The 13,459-nt window shown below is 40.9% G+C and overlaps 1 protein-coding gene across 1 annotated transcript in view; it reads left to right on the top strand.

The window, feature by feature from the left end:
* Positions 1–29: 29 nt before the first annotated feature.
* Positions 30–13,459, top strand: part of afg1lb (AFG1 like ATPase b) — a 50,637-nt gene continuing 37,207 nt past the window's right edge. Inside the window, exons 1-5 of the mRNA XM_033648167.2 lie at positions 30–649; positions 873–1,183; positions 5,702–5,771; positions 5,877–5,978; positions 6,232–6,359. Coding sequence (XP_033504058.1) covers positions 535–649; positions 873–1,183; positions 5,702–5,771; positions 5,877–5,978; positions 6,232–6,359 — 726 coding nt within the window. The 5' untranslated portion in view covers positions 30–534. The remainder of the gene's footprint in view (positions 650–872; positions 1,184–5,701; positions 5,772–5,876; positions 5,979–6,231; positions 6,360–13,459) is intronic.

Raw genomic sequence — 13,459 nt, 5'->3', positions numbered from 1 at the left:
CAGCGCGCTTCACTTCCGATCAGCTGAGGTTCAGCTGACGCCGCTCCGTTTGTTTACAACTCAGCAGCGGGCACAGGGGCTGTAATCGCATTTTTTTGGACGATATTCACATTTGTAATAATTTCATTTGTATAATTCGGACCAATCGTGCTTCCCAGTGTGAAAAAAATGCTGCTGAAATGTAAAAACACAGCTGATCCGACGTGCTTTGGGATTTAATGCTCAAAATAATATCAATTATTAAAAAATGAAAAACATAACTTTGAAAATAACAAGCGGAATATTTAATCTTATTAATAAAAACGGATATGATCTAGTAATATAAGCAAAACAGCAGGGCTCTGGTTCGGTCTAAAATGTGCAGCTTTTGTTTCAGTTGTTTACAAGCATAAATGTTAATTAAATAATTAAGACACTTGTTACATCTGATAAAATGTATTCAAAACGAGTCACAGTCTGATTTGTGCCTTGCGTGTGCCATGCGGCTTATTTGTGTCAGATGAGTTTCAATAAAGTTTCGCGTTTTGAACCATCATGGCGGCGTACACTGTCCCTGCAGCTGTCAGATGCTCAGTAAATGTTTTATTAAGAGACACTGTTCTGACCTCTAAGATAATTTGCCGACTGTCAGTCATCTGCAACGGAAAAGGTACGTGTCTTTCCGTCATGTTGTACGCAGTAGGAGATGTCGTGTGTTAAAACCTGTCCTCTTAGATAACTTTACTGGCTGCAGCACATATAACCTCTACATCACACCTGACTACAGTGGCATTTCTTTCAATCACGGTTTCATTGCATCTAATAGAATGAAGTTATGTCTATGAGCTTTGTGTAACGATTAACACAGACTGCTTTTGCTGTAATGCTTCAAGGTTACACCAGTTGGAGGACATGCAGTTCAACCGCATCATCCTGCTCCTCTCCTGCAGCAGATATCAGTGCCCTCAGTGGACACTATGATCGCCTGGTTCAGTCTGGCTTTCTGAGGAAAGATGCTGAGCAAGGAAAAGTTCTCAGGCAGCTGGGTCAGCTGCAGCACACCCTGAAGAACTACAGTAACAGCGTGTACTTGAACCCACCTCCACCGAGGCTTGACTCTAAAGATGACAGCAGTCAGCTTCCAAAACATAAAGAGCCCCACGTCACAACAGCTGGAAACAAATGTGGAGGCTCTGCTGCCGAGGTAAAGGAGTTAATATGATAATCGTCAAATCTCTTATGATAAATTATCTCCTACAAAGTACAATAAACGTTTAGAATTTGTTTTTCTAATATATTTGAAGTTAGTTTTCATGAAAGCCTCACATCGTTCTTATTAAATTGCGCTAAATTAAGTCTGTATGGAATTCTCCTTATGATCTAGATCAATAAAAAGATTAAAGTCAGCTGATCGAGACCACACCACAGACCTAATAATATAGTGGCATAAGGCAGCAATTTTTTTTATGAGTTACTCTGTGATTTAGCCTAATTTCATTGGCTAAATGCCTCCACCAGAAAATTGTGAGCATCAAACACATAATTTCCTCCACCAGAAAATTGTGAGCATCAAACACATAATTTCCTGCATTCTGGTGACTTTTATTTGCAACAGTTTATGGGGTAAATGTCTTTATTTATGTCAAAGTAAAAGTCCTCCTTTAAGGGTGACATGTCCCCTGCATCCTTCCCAAATTCTGCTCCCATCTATTTAAAAAAAAGTCCACAGATGCATCTCAGTAGCAACTGAGCAAACTCCATCCACTCATAAAGACCATGTGATGACATTGAAGGGTAATGTAAAAGCCAGTAAGTGGGTCCTTAAATGGCGTTTTTTTTCTTGTCAGTCTACTCTTTACATCATGAGATTTCCCCTTCATGCTCAAGATTAGTGTGAGGTTTGAAATCACCCTCCAATTCACTCATTCACTATTGTCTACATCAGTGGTTCCCAAATGGTCCAGCCATGGGGTCCAGATTTCTCCTTAGTTATCAGTTCAAGGTCCACACAGTTTAATACATTCAGCGTCATGCTTACGTTTGGCCATGTCTATGAGTTAGTTTGCTGTCTCTTTCAAGTAGCTGTCCGTTACTCACTCTAGAGCAGGAAAGAGCAAAATAAAAGCTCTGTGCTAGAATTCATGGTACTTAAAAATAAAATGCATTTTTTACAAACGTGACAGACCTGTGGTCCATTCAGAACAAACATGTGGCCCACTTTTGGACTGTGACCCACCAGTTGGGAACCACTGCTCTACACAATATACACTTAGTAGTAGTCAGGATTTTGGACGCTTCTGAGTTGTTGTCATTTTACATGTTGTCATGTTTGGACTTAAAGGTATAATATGCATGACTTCCCTAAAAACAATGTGTAGACTTAGACCAGGGGCAACCTGTGGCTCTTTAGACCCTCTCCACTGGCTCCCAGTGGCTGTGAAATAAAATTATATGGAAATAAATAACATTTTTTTAACATTCAGATTTTCATTTGTCATTGTTGTAGGCCTAAAGTGATTATTGCATTTCACAACTATAAAAATGTGTAGCCTATACATCAAATTAAAAAATGTTTCATTAACTAAAATGTGCCTTACACGTCTACGACCTGGTGCCTTTTACTCTGAATTCTGCTGAACTGCAGTAGCGGTGGCTAACCTGGAGTCTCTTTAACGAGGCTACGGAAAAGTCTTGGAGGAAAATAAAGGATTTGATAATGTGTGGACAGACAATTGCTTTCAACACCAACGCTGCAAAGTACTAATTATAAATAGCCCACTGCAGAGTCGCCACCTTGTAGTAAATCATATTCATGAATGCTTATTTAGACCTATTCGTAATGCTGATGGGCTAATTCAGACTTAATCGGTTGTTACCTGTACTCAAATATGTTTTGCAGCTCCAGACAATTTTTTTTCTTAAGTTTTTTTGGTAAACAATGGCTCTTTTAATAGTAGTAATCTCTATCAATCATCACTTTTGACCCACTACAAGTGTGAGGTGGTTTGTTATTCTGCAGAGACTCTGCCCTCTGCCTGTATTGTCTTCTTTAATTCTCAATTTCTGTGCTCAGGACATTTATGGGCGTGTACCCCCGCAGCGCTCAGATGAGGTTGGAGCTTTACAAAAAGGTAGCAACTAGGTGCCAGACAGCAAGCAGCAGACATGCAAGAGACACAGTGCCAAAAAAACACAAATATAGTGAGGGGAGATATCAAATGAGTGAATCTGGGGTCGGCTTTTACTTTCACTTTTGGTGGAGATCATGTTTACAATCAATAACTGACATTGCTGCATAGTATACCTTATAAAAGCAAAAAGTGTGAGTGCTGCAGACCTCTTCTTTCTTTCCTTTGTGGGATTTTTTGAGAAATAAAAATGTGTATGCTTTTCAAAAAGTAAAAAAAAAAGTGCACATGGTAGAAAATAGTGAATGATTTGGGACACAGTTTACAATTTGCGCGGCAGCATGGATTTGTTAAAAGCCTTTTACAGTGTGGCATCTGGACTCCCATTCCGTTATAAAGCCCCATTGACGTCTAACATATGGGGGGACTTCACTGGGTCCACTGCACTGTACTCCAGTTGTATCACTGATGGTGGCCATGGGGCTCAGGTCAAAGGGAGGGTAGGGGTCTGGGAAGTGTATTGTGCATGTGAGTTTTGGAACGGCATAATGTAGGGGGCTGTTGTTGTTTTTAGGTCAGGGGAGCTGACTGTCTAGTATTTGGTGGTGGGAGTTGTTTTGTTGGTTGGCTGGCACAGACACATAGGGTTAGGCAGAGATTTTGGAAGGCAGCAGGGCAGACCTCCCGCTGGGCCCGTCCCGGCACCCCTCTTACTCTCTCACCGTCCCCATGCAGTAATGAGGGGATCCCTATTGTCTGGGCCATTCTTGTCCTTTTTGCTTTTGATTCGGGACTCTGACAAATACTTTGGTGTTAGGCTATCAACACCGCCGCCCCCCTCTCCTATTGCACCTTATTTCTTGCTCTGTCTCTCACACACACACATACACACTGACTGGAGTACTTATGCAATTATTCTGGTTTGAATCAGGTCATACCACTGTCCTTTTGGTGTTTGTTCTCTCTGTGAAAGTGCCGCCATTGTCCTCACTAACTGACCAAGTCTGTGAGGAGAGTACACTTGACTTAATATTGACCCAATGTGGCGTGGTTTTGCGGATGGTCGGCTAACAATGGGCCATTGTTTAGAGGGAGCCACCCTCTTCAAGTCAGACCTGCATCGTGGTGTCCTCCTGTACACTGTAGGTCTCCAGCAGGACAGTTGTGCCACTTGAACCTTACTTAGACTCCCACAGTTATTTCATTAACTTTCTTAGTGAGAGACGTGACATCTCTAAACATGAACACGTTAAAACGCAGTTTTCTCGAAGTCATCTCAAAGCCAAAGTGACCATGTCCTGCATGTGAACTTTCCACCCATGTGCCAGTCTATATCCTCCTCCAGGAGGTGAGACAAGGCCACAGAGCTCAGCTAGACAGAGTGGCTGAGGAACAGCCTTGTCCTTCTCCACTCTGCCGTGGCAGAATGGCTTCCAGCCACCGCTGACAATTACCCCACCATGCCAGAGAGCAGCTTGGGAAGTCAGGGAGAAGTCACACACTGTTATGCCAGAGCAGACAGGAAAGGCTTGTTGCTCTTCCAGTATTTCACTCCAGCACAGGACAGGCGGAGGGGATGGAGAGGGGGGGTGGAGGGGAGGAGCGGGGAGTGGGCAGGGAGAGAGAGAGAGAGAGGATGGGTAACAAGTTTGTTTTTTCATTTAGTTTTCAATTGGCCATTGTCTACATTTACCAGAGTCAAGTGCTCCTTGTGCGGTGGACACCAAGTGCAGTGGACACTGAGTACTGTCCCCATGAAATAGTTGCTAAATTAAATTTTCAGGGGACAAACGTTTCTATTTGGTGCTTAGTTAATTCCAAAGCTTTTTGGCGTTGCCGGGTTACAGAGACAGACGATCCTCAACCACACTGCTGTTAACCCCTGTATAAAACATCTCTGATATGCTCCAAGTTATCATTACATGTCATGATTACACTGATGACACATGTGTTCGCATGGCTTGGGCCCTCTTTAGAGATATTTGGCTTTACTCAATATTCTCAGCTTGGTCACACAGAGGACGTTTTTTTGAAGCAAAGACCTTTTGATGATAGGAGGCAGGCAGCACAATGACTTCCAGCAGCACCTCAATGCAACAGTACTGTATCACAATTAGCAGCGCTAAACAGGCTGCACAGACAAGTCCACTCCATCTCGTATGGAGCCTCATCCAGTCCTCTCCGTTTTGTCTGACAAATCCCCCCATTGTTCCTCTGATGATGCTTTTCTTTCGTGGGAACCCTGGCTTGTCTTGTTGATTAGATCCCCTTTGTCTTCCTCCCCTGCAGTGGGCTAGTCTGGAGAATGTGAAACCTCACACTGTAGTGGTGGCTTAATGCCTCAGCATACTTTGTTTATTACACCATGATTTAGTCTTATATGGTAATGAATATAACGAAGTGTATGTAGGTCACCCGTAGTAGTGTTTGTGCCTTTTAATAGGGGAATTCATTTATGCATTTATTTTGAGTGACCACAGATTTATGGGTAACTGCTGTGTGTTATTGTTCATGATGACAAGCAGCTGCTAAAAGATTTGATGAAAAACAAACACACTTCAGTCATTTCCTCATTTTTCCTCTTTGCACCAAAGGAGGAACCAGCTCCACCACCACCTCCGCCTCCACCCCCACCCAAAGGCTTCTATATCTATGGAGATGTTGGTAAGATGAAATATGTAATTAATATCACTATGGCAGTAAATCTTTACAAAACATCCAAGATCATGCCAAGATTTAGAATAATTGCTTTTCTTTAATCCCTCTCAGGCACAGGGAAGACCATGCTCATGGATATGTTTTACTCCCGGGTGGAAAACACTCATAAAAAGAGAGTCCACTTCAACGGCTTCATGTTGGACATCCACAAAAGTTAGTATTATCCTCCCACTCCACTGCACTAACCACCGCAGGTTTGCTTGCTTGACTTTATCAAAGTTCTTCTGACTCCTCATGCGCCTGCGATCCTATATTTATCCCTGTGTTTGTCCTGAAGCCCTGCTGCTAATTGTCTACCATTATGCATACAGGTGAAATTACCGCTTTATTCAGCATTGTCGCCGGGTTTGGGTTGGCGATGCAGGTGTGCTTTAAGACGTGCCTGACGTTTGTGTACTGCTTAAAGGGATCCATCGGAGGAAACAAAGCCTGCCAAAACGAAAGCTAGGGAAAATGTTCACCTATGACCCCATATCGCCGGTTGCCATGGAGATCAGCAATGAAACCTGCCTCTTGTGTTTTGACGAGTTTCAGGTGAGCGAGTTTGTTACAGGCTCTCTCTCTCTCTCTCTCTGTGTGTGTGTGTGTGTGTGTGTGTGTGTTAAAACCTGCTTGAACATAAGCTACAAGTAGCAAACCACATATCAACTGCATACATCTGCTTTAAACAGCACTACTCTGACACTAGTGCTAAGTAATAAGTGATGCTGATAAATATACTGTCCGCAGTGGAGGAAAAAGTGTTCAGATCTTTTACTTGAGTAAAAGTAGCAATACTATGGTGTTAAAATACTCGATTAGAAGCAAAATTCCTGCATTCAAAATTGTACTTAAGTAAAAAAAAAAAAAGTACTGATACAGAGTAATATCTATTATATCACTGAATCATAATTAGTGATGCATTCATATGTTAATTACCTTTATGCAGCAGCTGGTGAAGGTGGAGCTCATCTTAGCTGGGTATCTTCACCTATAATCATATATCATAATTTATTAGTTTAGTTATATTTTGTATTGATAATCTAAATCTGCAAAGTAACTAATAATTTAAGTTATCAAATATATGTAGTGGAATACAAAAAGTTAAATTCATTTCAATACAACTTCATTTCAATACAACTTCATTTATCACAAAGGAAATTCTTGTGCCAGAGAATTCTTCAAATTACAGTAACAATAAGTACAGTAACTACAACTTTAATGATTCACAACCAGACAACCAGTGGGTTCCCTGGGTCAGGGTCACTCACTGGGCCCAGTTTTAGAACAATAAAGTATTAAATATGTACAAGACAGAAGTGTTTTCAAGGAGCAAAATCAAAAACCAGTGCTTAATAGAGTAACAGTAGGAGTTCGATCAGTACAAGAGTTACTACAATGAACTGAAAATGGTGGAAAAAAACAGACTGCGCCTGCTAATCAATGTCATATTGAACATGATATAACAGTAAGAAGTAGTATTGCACGACTGACAAAATGATATTGCACTACATTGATAGGTGAACATGATATTAAAGAAAAATATTGCACATGATGTTGAAAAGTAGTAATGTGCATCATATGAAATAATAGTGCACCTGATGTAGATGAATATTGCTGACAGTGTCCTTAGTCTTCGTGTTAGTACAATACTTACCTCTGAGATGTAGTTGAATAGAATTATTAAGTAGCAGAAAATGGAAATACTCAAGTAAAGTACAAAGTACCTCAAAATTGCACTTAAGTACAGCACTTGCACAAATGTAGCTAGTCACTATCCACCACTGACTGCTAGTACAGCTCTATATAACAATGACATGCTGATGCTGAGGAATGTTACTGTAAGAAGATACCTGCTGGCTGGAAGGGTTGAATGATACATTTTGACAAAGACTTAGTTAAGGCGTCTTTTGAGGTATTTGTGAATCTTAAGGCATTTTAAAGTGAAAGAACAATCTGCTCATCACTTTTATTACTGCCACTTGGTTTAAGACTGTAAGATAAATAATTATTGTGTGTTGTGTGCACTGTCATATATGCCAGTGCCAAAGACAAATTTCCATTTCATGCTCAAGGACAAAAAGTTCTCTAAATCTGAATCTGTGGGGTTGAAACAAATTTGCAAAGAGAAATAAAATCCCAGATAATCAGGATGCTTAACAATGTTCTTATTTAAGACTTAACATATCAGATATTGTTCCTGCTAAAACAGTGTTGGGAAGGTTACGTTTTAAATGTAATAGATTACAGATTACTAGTTACCCTGTTAAAGTTGTAATAAGTGATATAAGTGTCTTTTTATGACTTCATCAAAGTAATGTAAAATATAACATTTGATGATTTCTGATTACTTTTCTCACATTTTAAAAACATTTTTTAAACTGGGCAATAAAGCTGAAAAGCCCTAAGAACACAAGTTTAAGCCAGGCAGTATGAACCTCATAACAGCACTCAACACTGTCAAACTTTTATTAAAAGTTCCTCAATGTAATGAATAATATTGAATGTTACATTTTACATATAAGGTTTTTACCGAAAATAATATAATTGGATGTAATCCCTTTGTAATGACCAACATTTTGATAAGGAACTGTAATTTAATTAAATATTTTCTTTGTACAATGGATCACAGTTATTTATTTTGTAATTTAATCACATCACATGTAACTACTGACTCCCCAAAAGCGCTGATGCAACACATCTTTATACAAAAGTCAATCTGACCCACAGTCAAGCTGATTTGTACACTATCTTGACACGTGCTGTATACATTATTTTTAATATGTGTGGCTATGGGATTATTTCATATTCAGTGGAAATGTAAAACCAACAGCAGATATGTTAGAGAATAAAACCTCACACAAAGCCAGCGTCAGTAGAAAGCCACAGGACATGATGCTTATTGTAAGCATGTACAGTAAAATCTCTATTGAAGAAGGAAACAAAGTGATATTTTAGTGTTTTGTTTCTTTTGTGGATACTGAGTGTGTGTGGGACAGCTCTGTGTAAGGACTGTATATATGTAGGAACTGTATGTATAACAGTTTTGTATCTGTTAATGGCAGGTACCGCATGTATCCAAGACGAATTTCCTTTTGGACAATAAAGTCTATCTTATCTTAAGTAAAATAGACAAGTATATAAATGGATACATACTTTAAAGTAAAATTTTGGATCAAAATATGCATACATAGATGATGGAGGACTAATAGTTACACTGCAGTGTGCCTCTAAAGCTTATTTACACAGAGTCAGTTCCAACAGTTGAGACATACACTGTCCATTTGGCCTGTGACTTTCTGTCTGGACAGCTGAATGCTGCTGATCATTACACCCTCACTAAAACAGGACTGGGGACACCTAGTGGCCTTTTTGAATATGACACAACTGTAAAACGAAGCAGTGAAACGTCCTCTCTCCTTAGTCTGTTGTAAAGTAGTCATTTACTGATACAGTAGGAGTAAAATTGTGTAATCTCACATGTTGAGTTAGTGATCTGCTCCTGTCGCTTGTTTATACTCTCACACAGCTCGTTTGCTCCCAAACCTTTACAACCAAGTCACCCTTAGTTTCTGAACACTGGATTTACACAACTAAAATGCACCTTCAGCCATTAGTGCTGCAGAACTTCTCATTATTTTACCCTTTGGTGTCAGAGGAGAGAGCCACTACTGAAGCTCTCTGTATTCTCTGTAAGGTAGTTAGTCATTCAGCGAGGAGAGAAAGAGGAGTGCTTCTGTCTTTATCATTAGCCAGCCAAACACATCTCTTACTGATATCATTACAGTTAATGCCAGCGGGTCAAAGGTCACAGAAGGTGCGCTTGCTCTCTCTAATCACTCTCTATGCATCTGCGAGGATCAAGAGCTGCTCCTTTCATCCCCCCGTCTTTCACATTTTAAACTGCGGCGCTGTTTGTGCATTCTCATTGATTTGTTTTGTTTGCTGTCGCCAGCTTTGCTGTTTTCGCTTGTCGACTGTTGCTACCGGTGAATGGAGGGGAAACAAGCAGACATGTGCACGTTGTTTGTGATGCATAAACAAGAGGTTGCAAGGTTGGGGGGAGCTGGGGGTGAGGGTGGTGGTGGGGGTCTATACCAATCAGCATCCTCCTCCACTCAGCCATGCAAATGAGGCTCTGGGTATCAGTCGCACTCTCCTGCTTCCTTAAGTGAGTGGAGCTAGAAAGCGACTGGCGGCGGCGGGTCAGATGGATCTTATCCTCTTAAATGCTAATGACATTTCTCCATTCTCTTCATTAGCGCCGTGCCATTATCAGTAATTTGTAGCCCCCCTCCCTCCTTTTACGGCCCCCACCCAGCTCCCCTAATGAATACTCGCCATTGAGAGGTCCGAGATGGAAAGATGGGAAGAGAGCGAGGAGGGAAGAAGAAGAGTGAGAAGAAAACGCTTGAGCGTCATTGTCTCAGGGCCTCAGTCACTGTGCAGCCTCTGTGAAATTGCTCATAGGTTGTGTACATAAAGAGGTGTAACATCAAAAGAGGTTTAATTTGGCACCCGTGTGCCTCGCTGTAAACTGACAGCCGCTTGAGTAATTGGATGCTCATTTGAATATCAGCATTGGCTGACGGAGATTGCACCATTATTTTTGTGTTCCACAAGTGCTACATCAGTCCCCTCCACCTTTCTCATTCTGTGGGTACCCATTCTCTCTTCCCTCTCCCCCTACTCATTCAGCAATCAATATTGCCCCTCATACTATGCCCATGTTGAGGGCACATGAATAAACAAATCCAGGTTGTATAAAAGGTCATTTTTAAATGATTCTTTTGAAATGAAAATAAAATCCTGCGGTCGGAGGAAATGGGGGCCCCTTCAGAGAGACACAGAGCCTTGGCTTTCTGTTGATTCTCATTACGCGCACACACAATCATTCACACACACACTAATTTGATGCCCCTAGCCACCTCTCCTTAGCGAAATCAAGGCTTTAACACAAATGTTAATCAAGTATTGGCAAGGGCAGTGGGGCTAATATGCAAAAGCAGAAGACTCTCCAGAGTATGAAAGGAGGCATATGCTGTGGGTATGGCCGTCAGAAGTGCCTGTTATATACAGGAAAGTAGGTAAGAGGGAGTGAGAGGAGAGGGCAGGACAGAAGTCTTTTATTCAAGACGTCTTAGCGGGGTTTAGCGATACATCGATATTACATCAATGTCATGATATGAGACTAAATAACGTCTTAGATTTTGGATATCACAAAATCGTAAATGTTGTCTTCTCCTGGTTTTAAAGGCTGCATTACAGGAAAGTGATGTAATTTTCTGAACTAACCAGACTGTTCTAGCTATTCTTTTATCTGCCTTTACTCACTTTGTCTTTGTACCGCCATTACCGAGAGATGTTCGCTGCCTCGAGCTATTGCCATGGTTATATGAAGAGAACTGGATACAGTGCTGGAGGCAAGGCCCCGGTCTTTCCCATGAAAGTTACTCAGTGGTGCATGAAGTCAAAAAAATTCAACTGCCATGTATAAAATTCCCTGAAAGATCCACACTGCTTCCGCACTGTGTGGCCCATAGAGCGGCCGCACTAGAGACTTCCACAGCTGAACCGGCTACCTCTGGTTTAGCGCTCCACTAACTTGAAAGGGGATAAAATGATTCAATTGTGTGGCTCTTCTAGACTGTCATAATGTTATTGAGTTGATCAAATTCTGATAATAAAACAAGTCCTTTAAAAATTCATCCACTGATTTACAGACGTTTCTTACACTAGTGGTTCCCAACTGGTTCAGCCATGGGGTCCAGATTTCTCCTTAGTCATTAGTTCAAGGTCCACACAGTTTAATATATTGAGTGTCATACTTGCATTTGGACATTTCATCAAGCTAGTTTGCTGTCTCTGTTAAGTAGCTGTCCGTTACTCGCTCACTCTACAGCAGGAAACGACACTTCAATTTAAAAGCTCTGTGTCACAAATTCACTGTACGAGTCCCTTGTGGTACATTCAGAGTGGACCTGTGGCCCACTTTTGGACCATGACCCACCTACAGATTGTACTTTGACATTGTCATATGCCACACAAAGAGTAAAGAAGCGGCTCGAGAGTTAGAAGCCCCTTTCTCTCTCAAAATCAGACCAAAGATTAATCAAACTGTAAAACTAGGCAGTGCTGATCAAATATAAACTGAGATTCTGTTACTGAATTGTCTATTTCTCTCCTAAAATGTTTTCAGAATCATACTTCAGTGAAACTTTTGGCTGTAATAAAATAATTTGTGAACAGGACATGGGTGCCATATTGTTTCCTGTATTGTTAAAACACTAAGCTGAAAAAACTGAGATAAATCTGTACAACTAAAACATGCTGATCAAATACGAACCAAGATTCTTTTACTGCATTGCCTATTTCTTGGCTCAAATGTTTTCAGAAACACATTTTAGTTTACTGTAATTCGAGATCATCTGTCACCAACTGGCTGCCATATTGTTTCCTGTATCAAAATAGACAGGGTCGCATTTAGTCACCCACCAGCAGGAGCATTTATTGGTCCTGTGTGGCGCAGTGCATTCTGGTAGTTGTAGGTTTTCTACCTCTTGAGAAAAAGCAAATGCCACTGCCCTATTTTCTCTTTGTTCTCTGATCATGTAGCACCAATTTAAAAAAATCAGGGATTTCTTTCTGCTGCATGGATATCTTAGTTTTATGAAAAGACTATCTTTCCAGCAGTCAAGTACATTTAAAATGTGAATGACGTAGTGTGAAATGTTTATCCACCAAATTGCAAATTTGCAAATAATTTTGCAAGAGATCATCACAGTTAAGTTGATTTGTCTGTAATATTGGAAGAATTATTTATGTATTGAATATAAATGACAGTTGGCATGAGACTGGCGACTTTAAGCAAAAACAGAAGCCTGAAATAATTCCATTTCTTTTACAATATGCCCATCTCCTGTTAGTCAGTGCTCATGTTTAATCAGGCCTCATGTAAGTGCTGCTTTGACTACTGTGCAAAAGAACAACAGAGGTGAAAGAGAGAGACAGACGAGAGGATAAGAACAAAAGTGAGAGCACTGGATTACTAATAGAAAGGTCAGAGCTCTTCATTTAACGGCCAGCGACTCATAAACGTCCTTGCTTCAGTGTTGTCATCGACCTTTGTTTATTGTGGATTCATGGAAATGATGAAGATGGAAAAAGGCAGCGGACAGCTGAATTGGATATATGTAGTTATTAGCCTTGTCTAGTTCATACAACACACACCTTTATATGCCTTTACGTGACCATGATGGAGAGAGGCTTTGTCTGCCATTGTGACCCCAGTCTGGATTCACACTGCTCCATTTTCACCGTCTTTTCTTCCTCTTGTTTTCCCGCCTGCGCTCAGTCATTCTCATGTCGCCTCAGCTGATTAGCTCGGGGCGCTGCCTTGCCTCAGCTACTTGTCCTCAGCAGAAAGCTGCTTCGTGACCATTTGCAGTCAGATCGAGTGGTTTAGGTGTGTGTATGCGTATGCATGCGTGGATACGTGCCAGCGTGAATGGCCATGACCAGACACAAAGGACTGAATGAGCACACCTGAATGACACTAATCAACATGGAGTGTTGATGGCGTGGTTTGACCTCAGATGCACACACATGCACCGTGGCAAGAAAAGGCCAATTATACAGTATGTGAATGTGTCTCT

This window comes from Epinephelus lanceolatus, chromosome 13, assembly GCF_041903045.1.
Source record: "Epinephelus lanceolatus isolate andai-2023 chromosome 13, ASM4190304v1, whole genome shotgun sequence".
Classification (NCBI taxonomy): domain Eukaryota; kingdom Metazoa; phylum Chordata; class Actinopteri; order Perciformes; family Serranidae; genus Epinephelus; species Epinephelus lanceolatus.
Note: the sequence above shows the minus strand (reverse complement) of the source record. Positions and strands in the feature narration are given on the sequence as shown.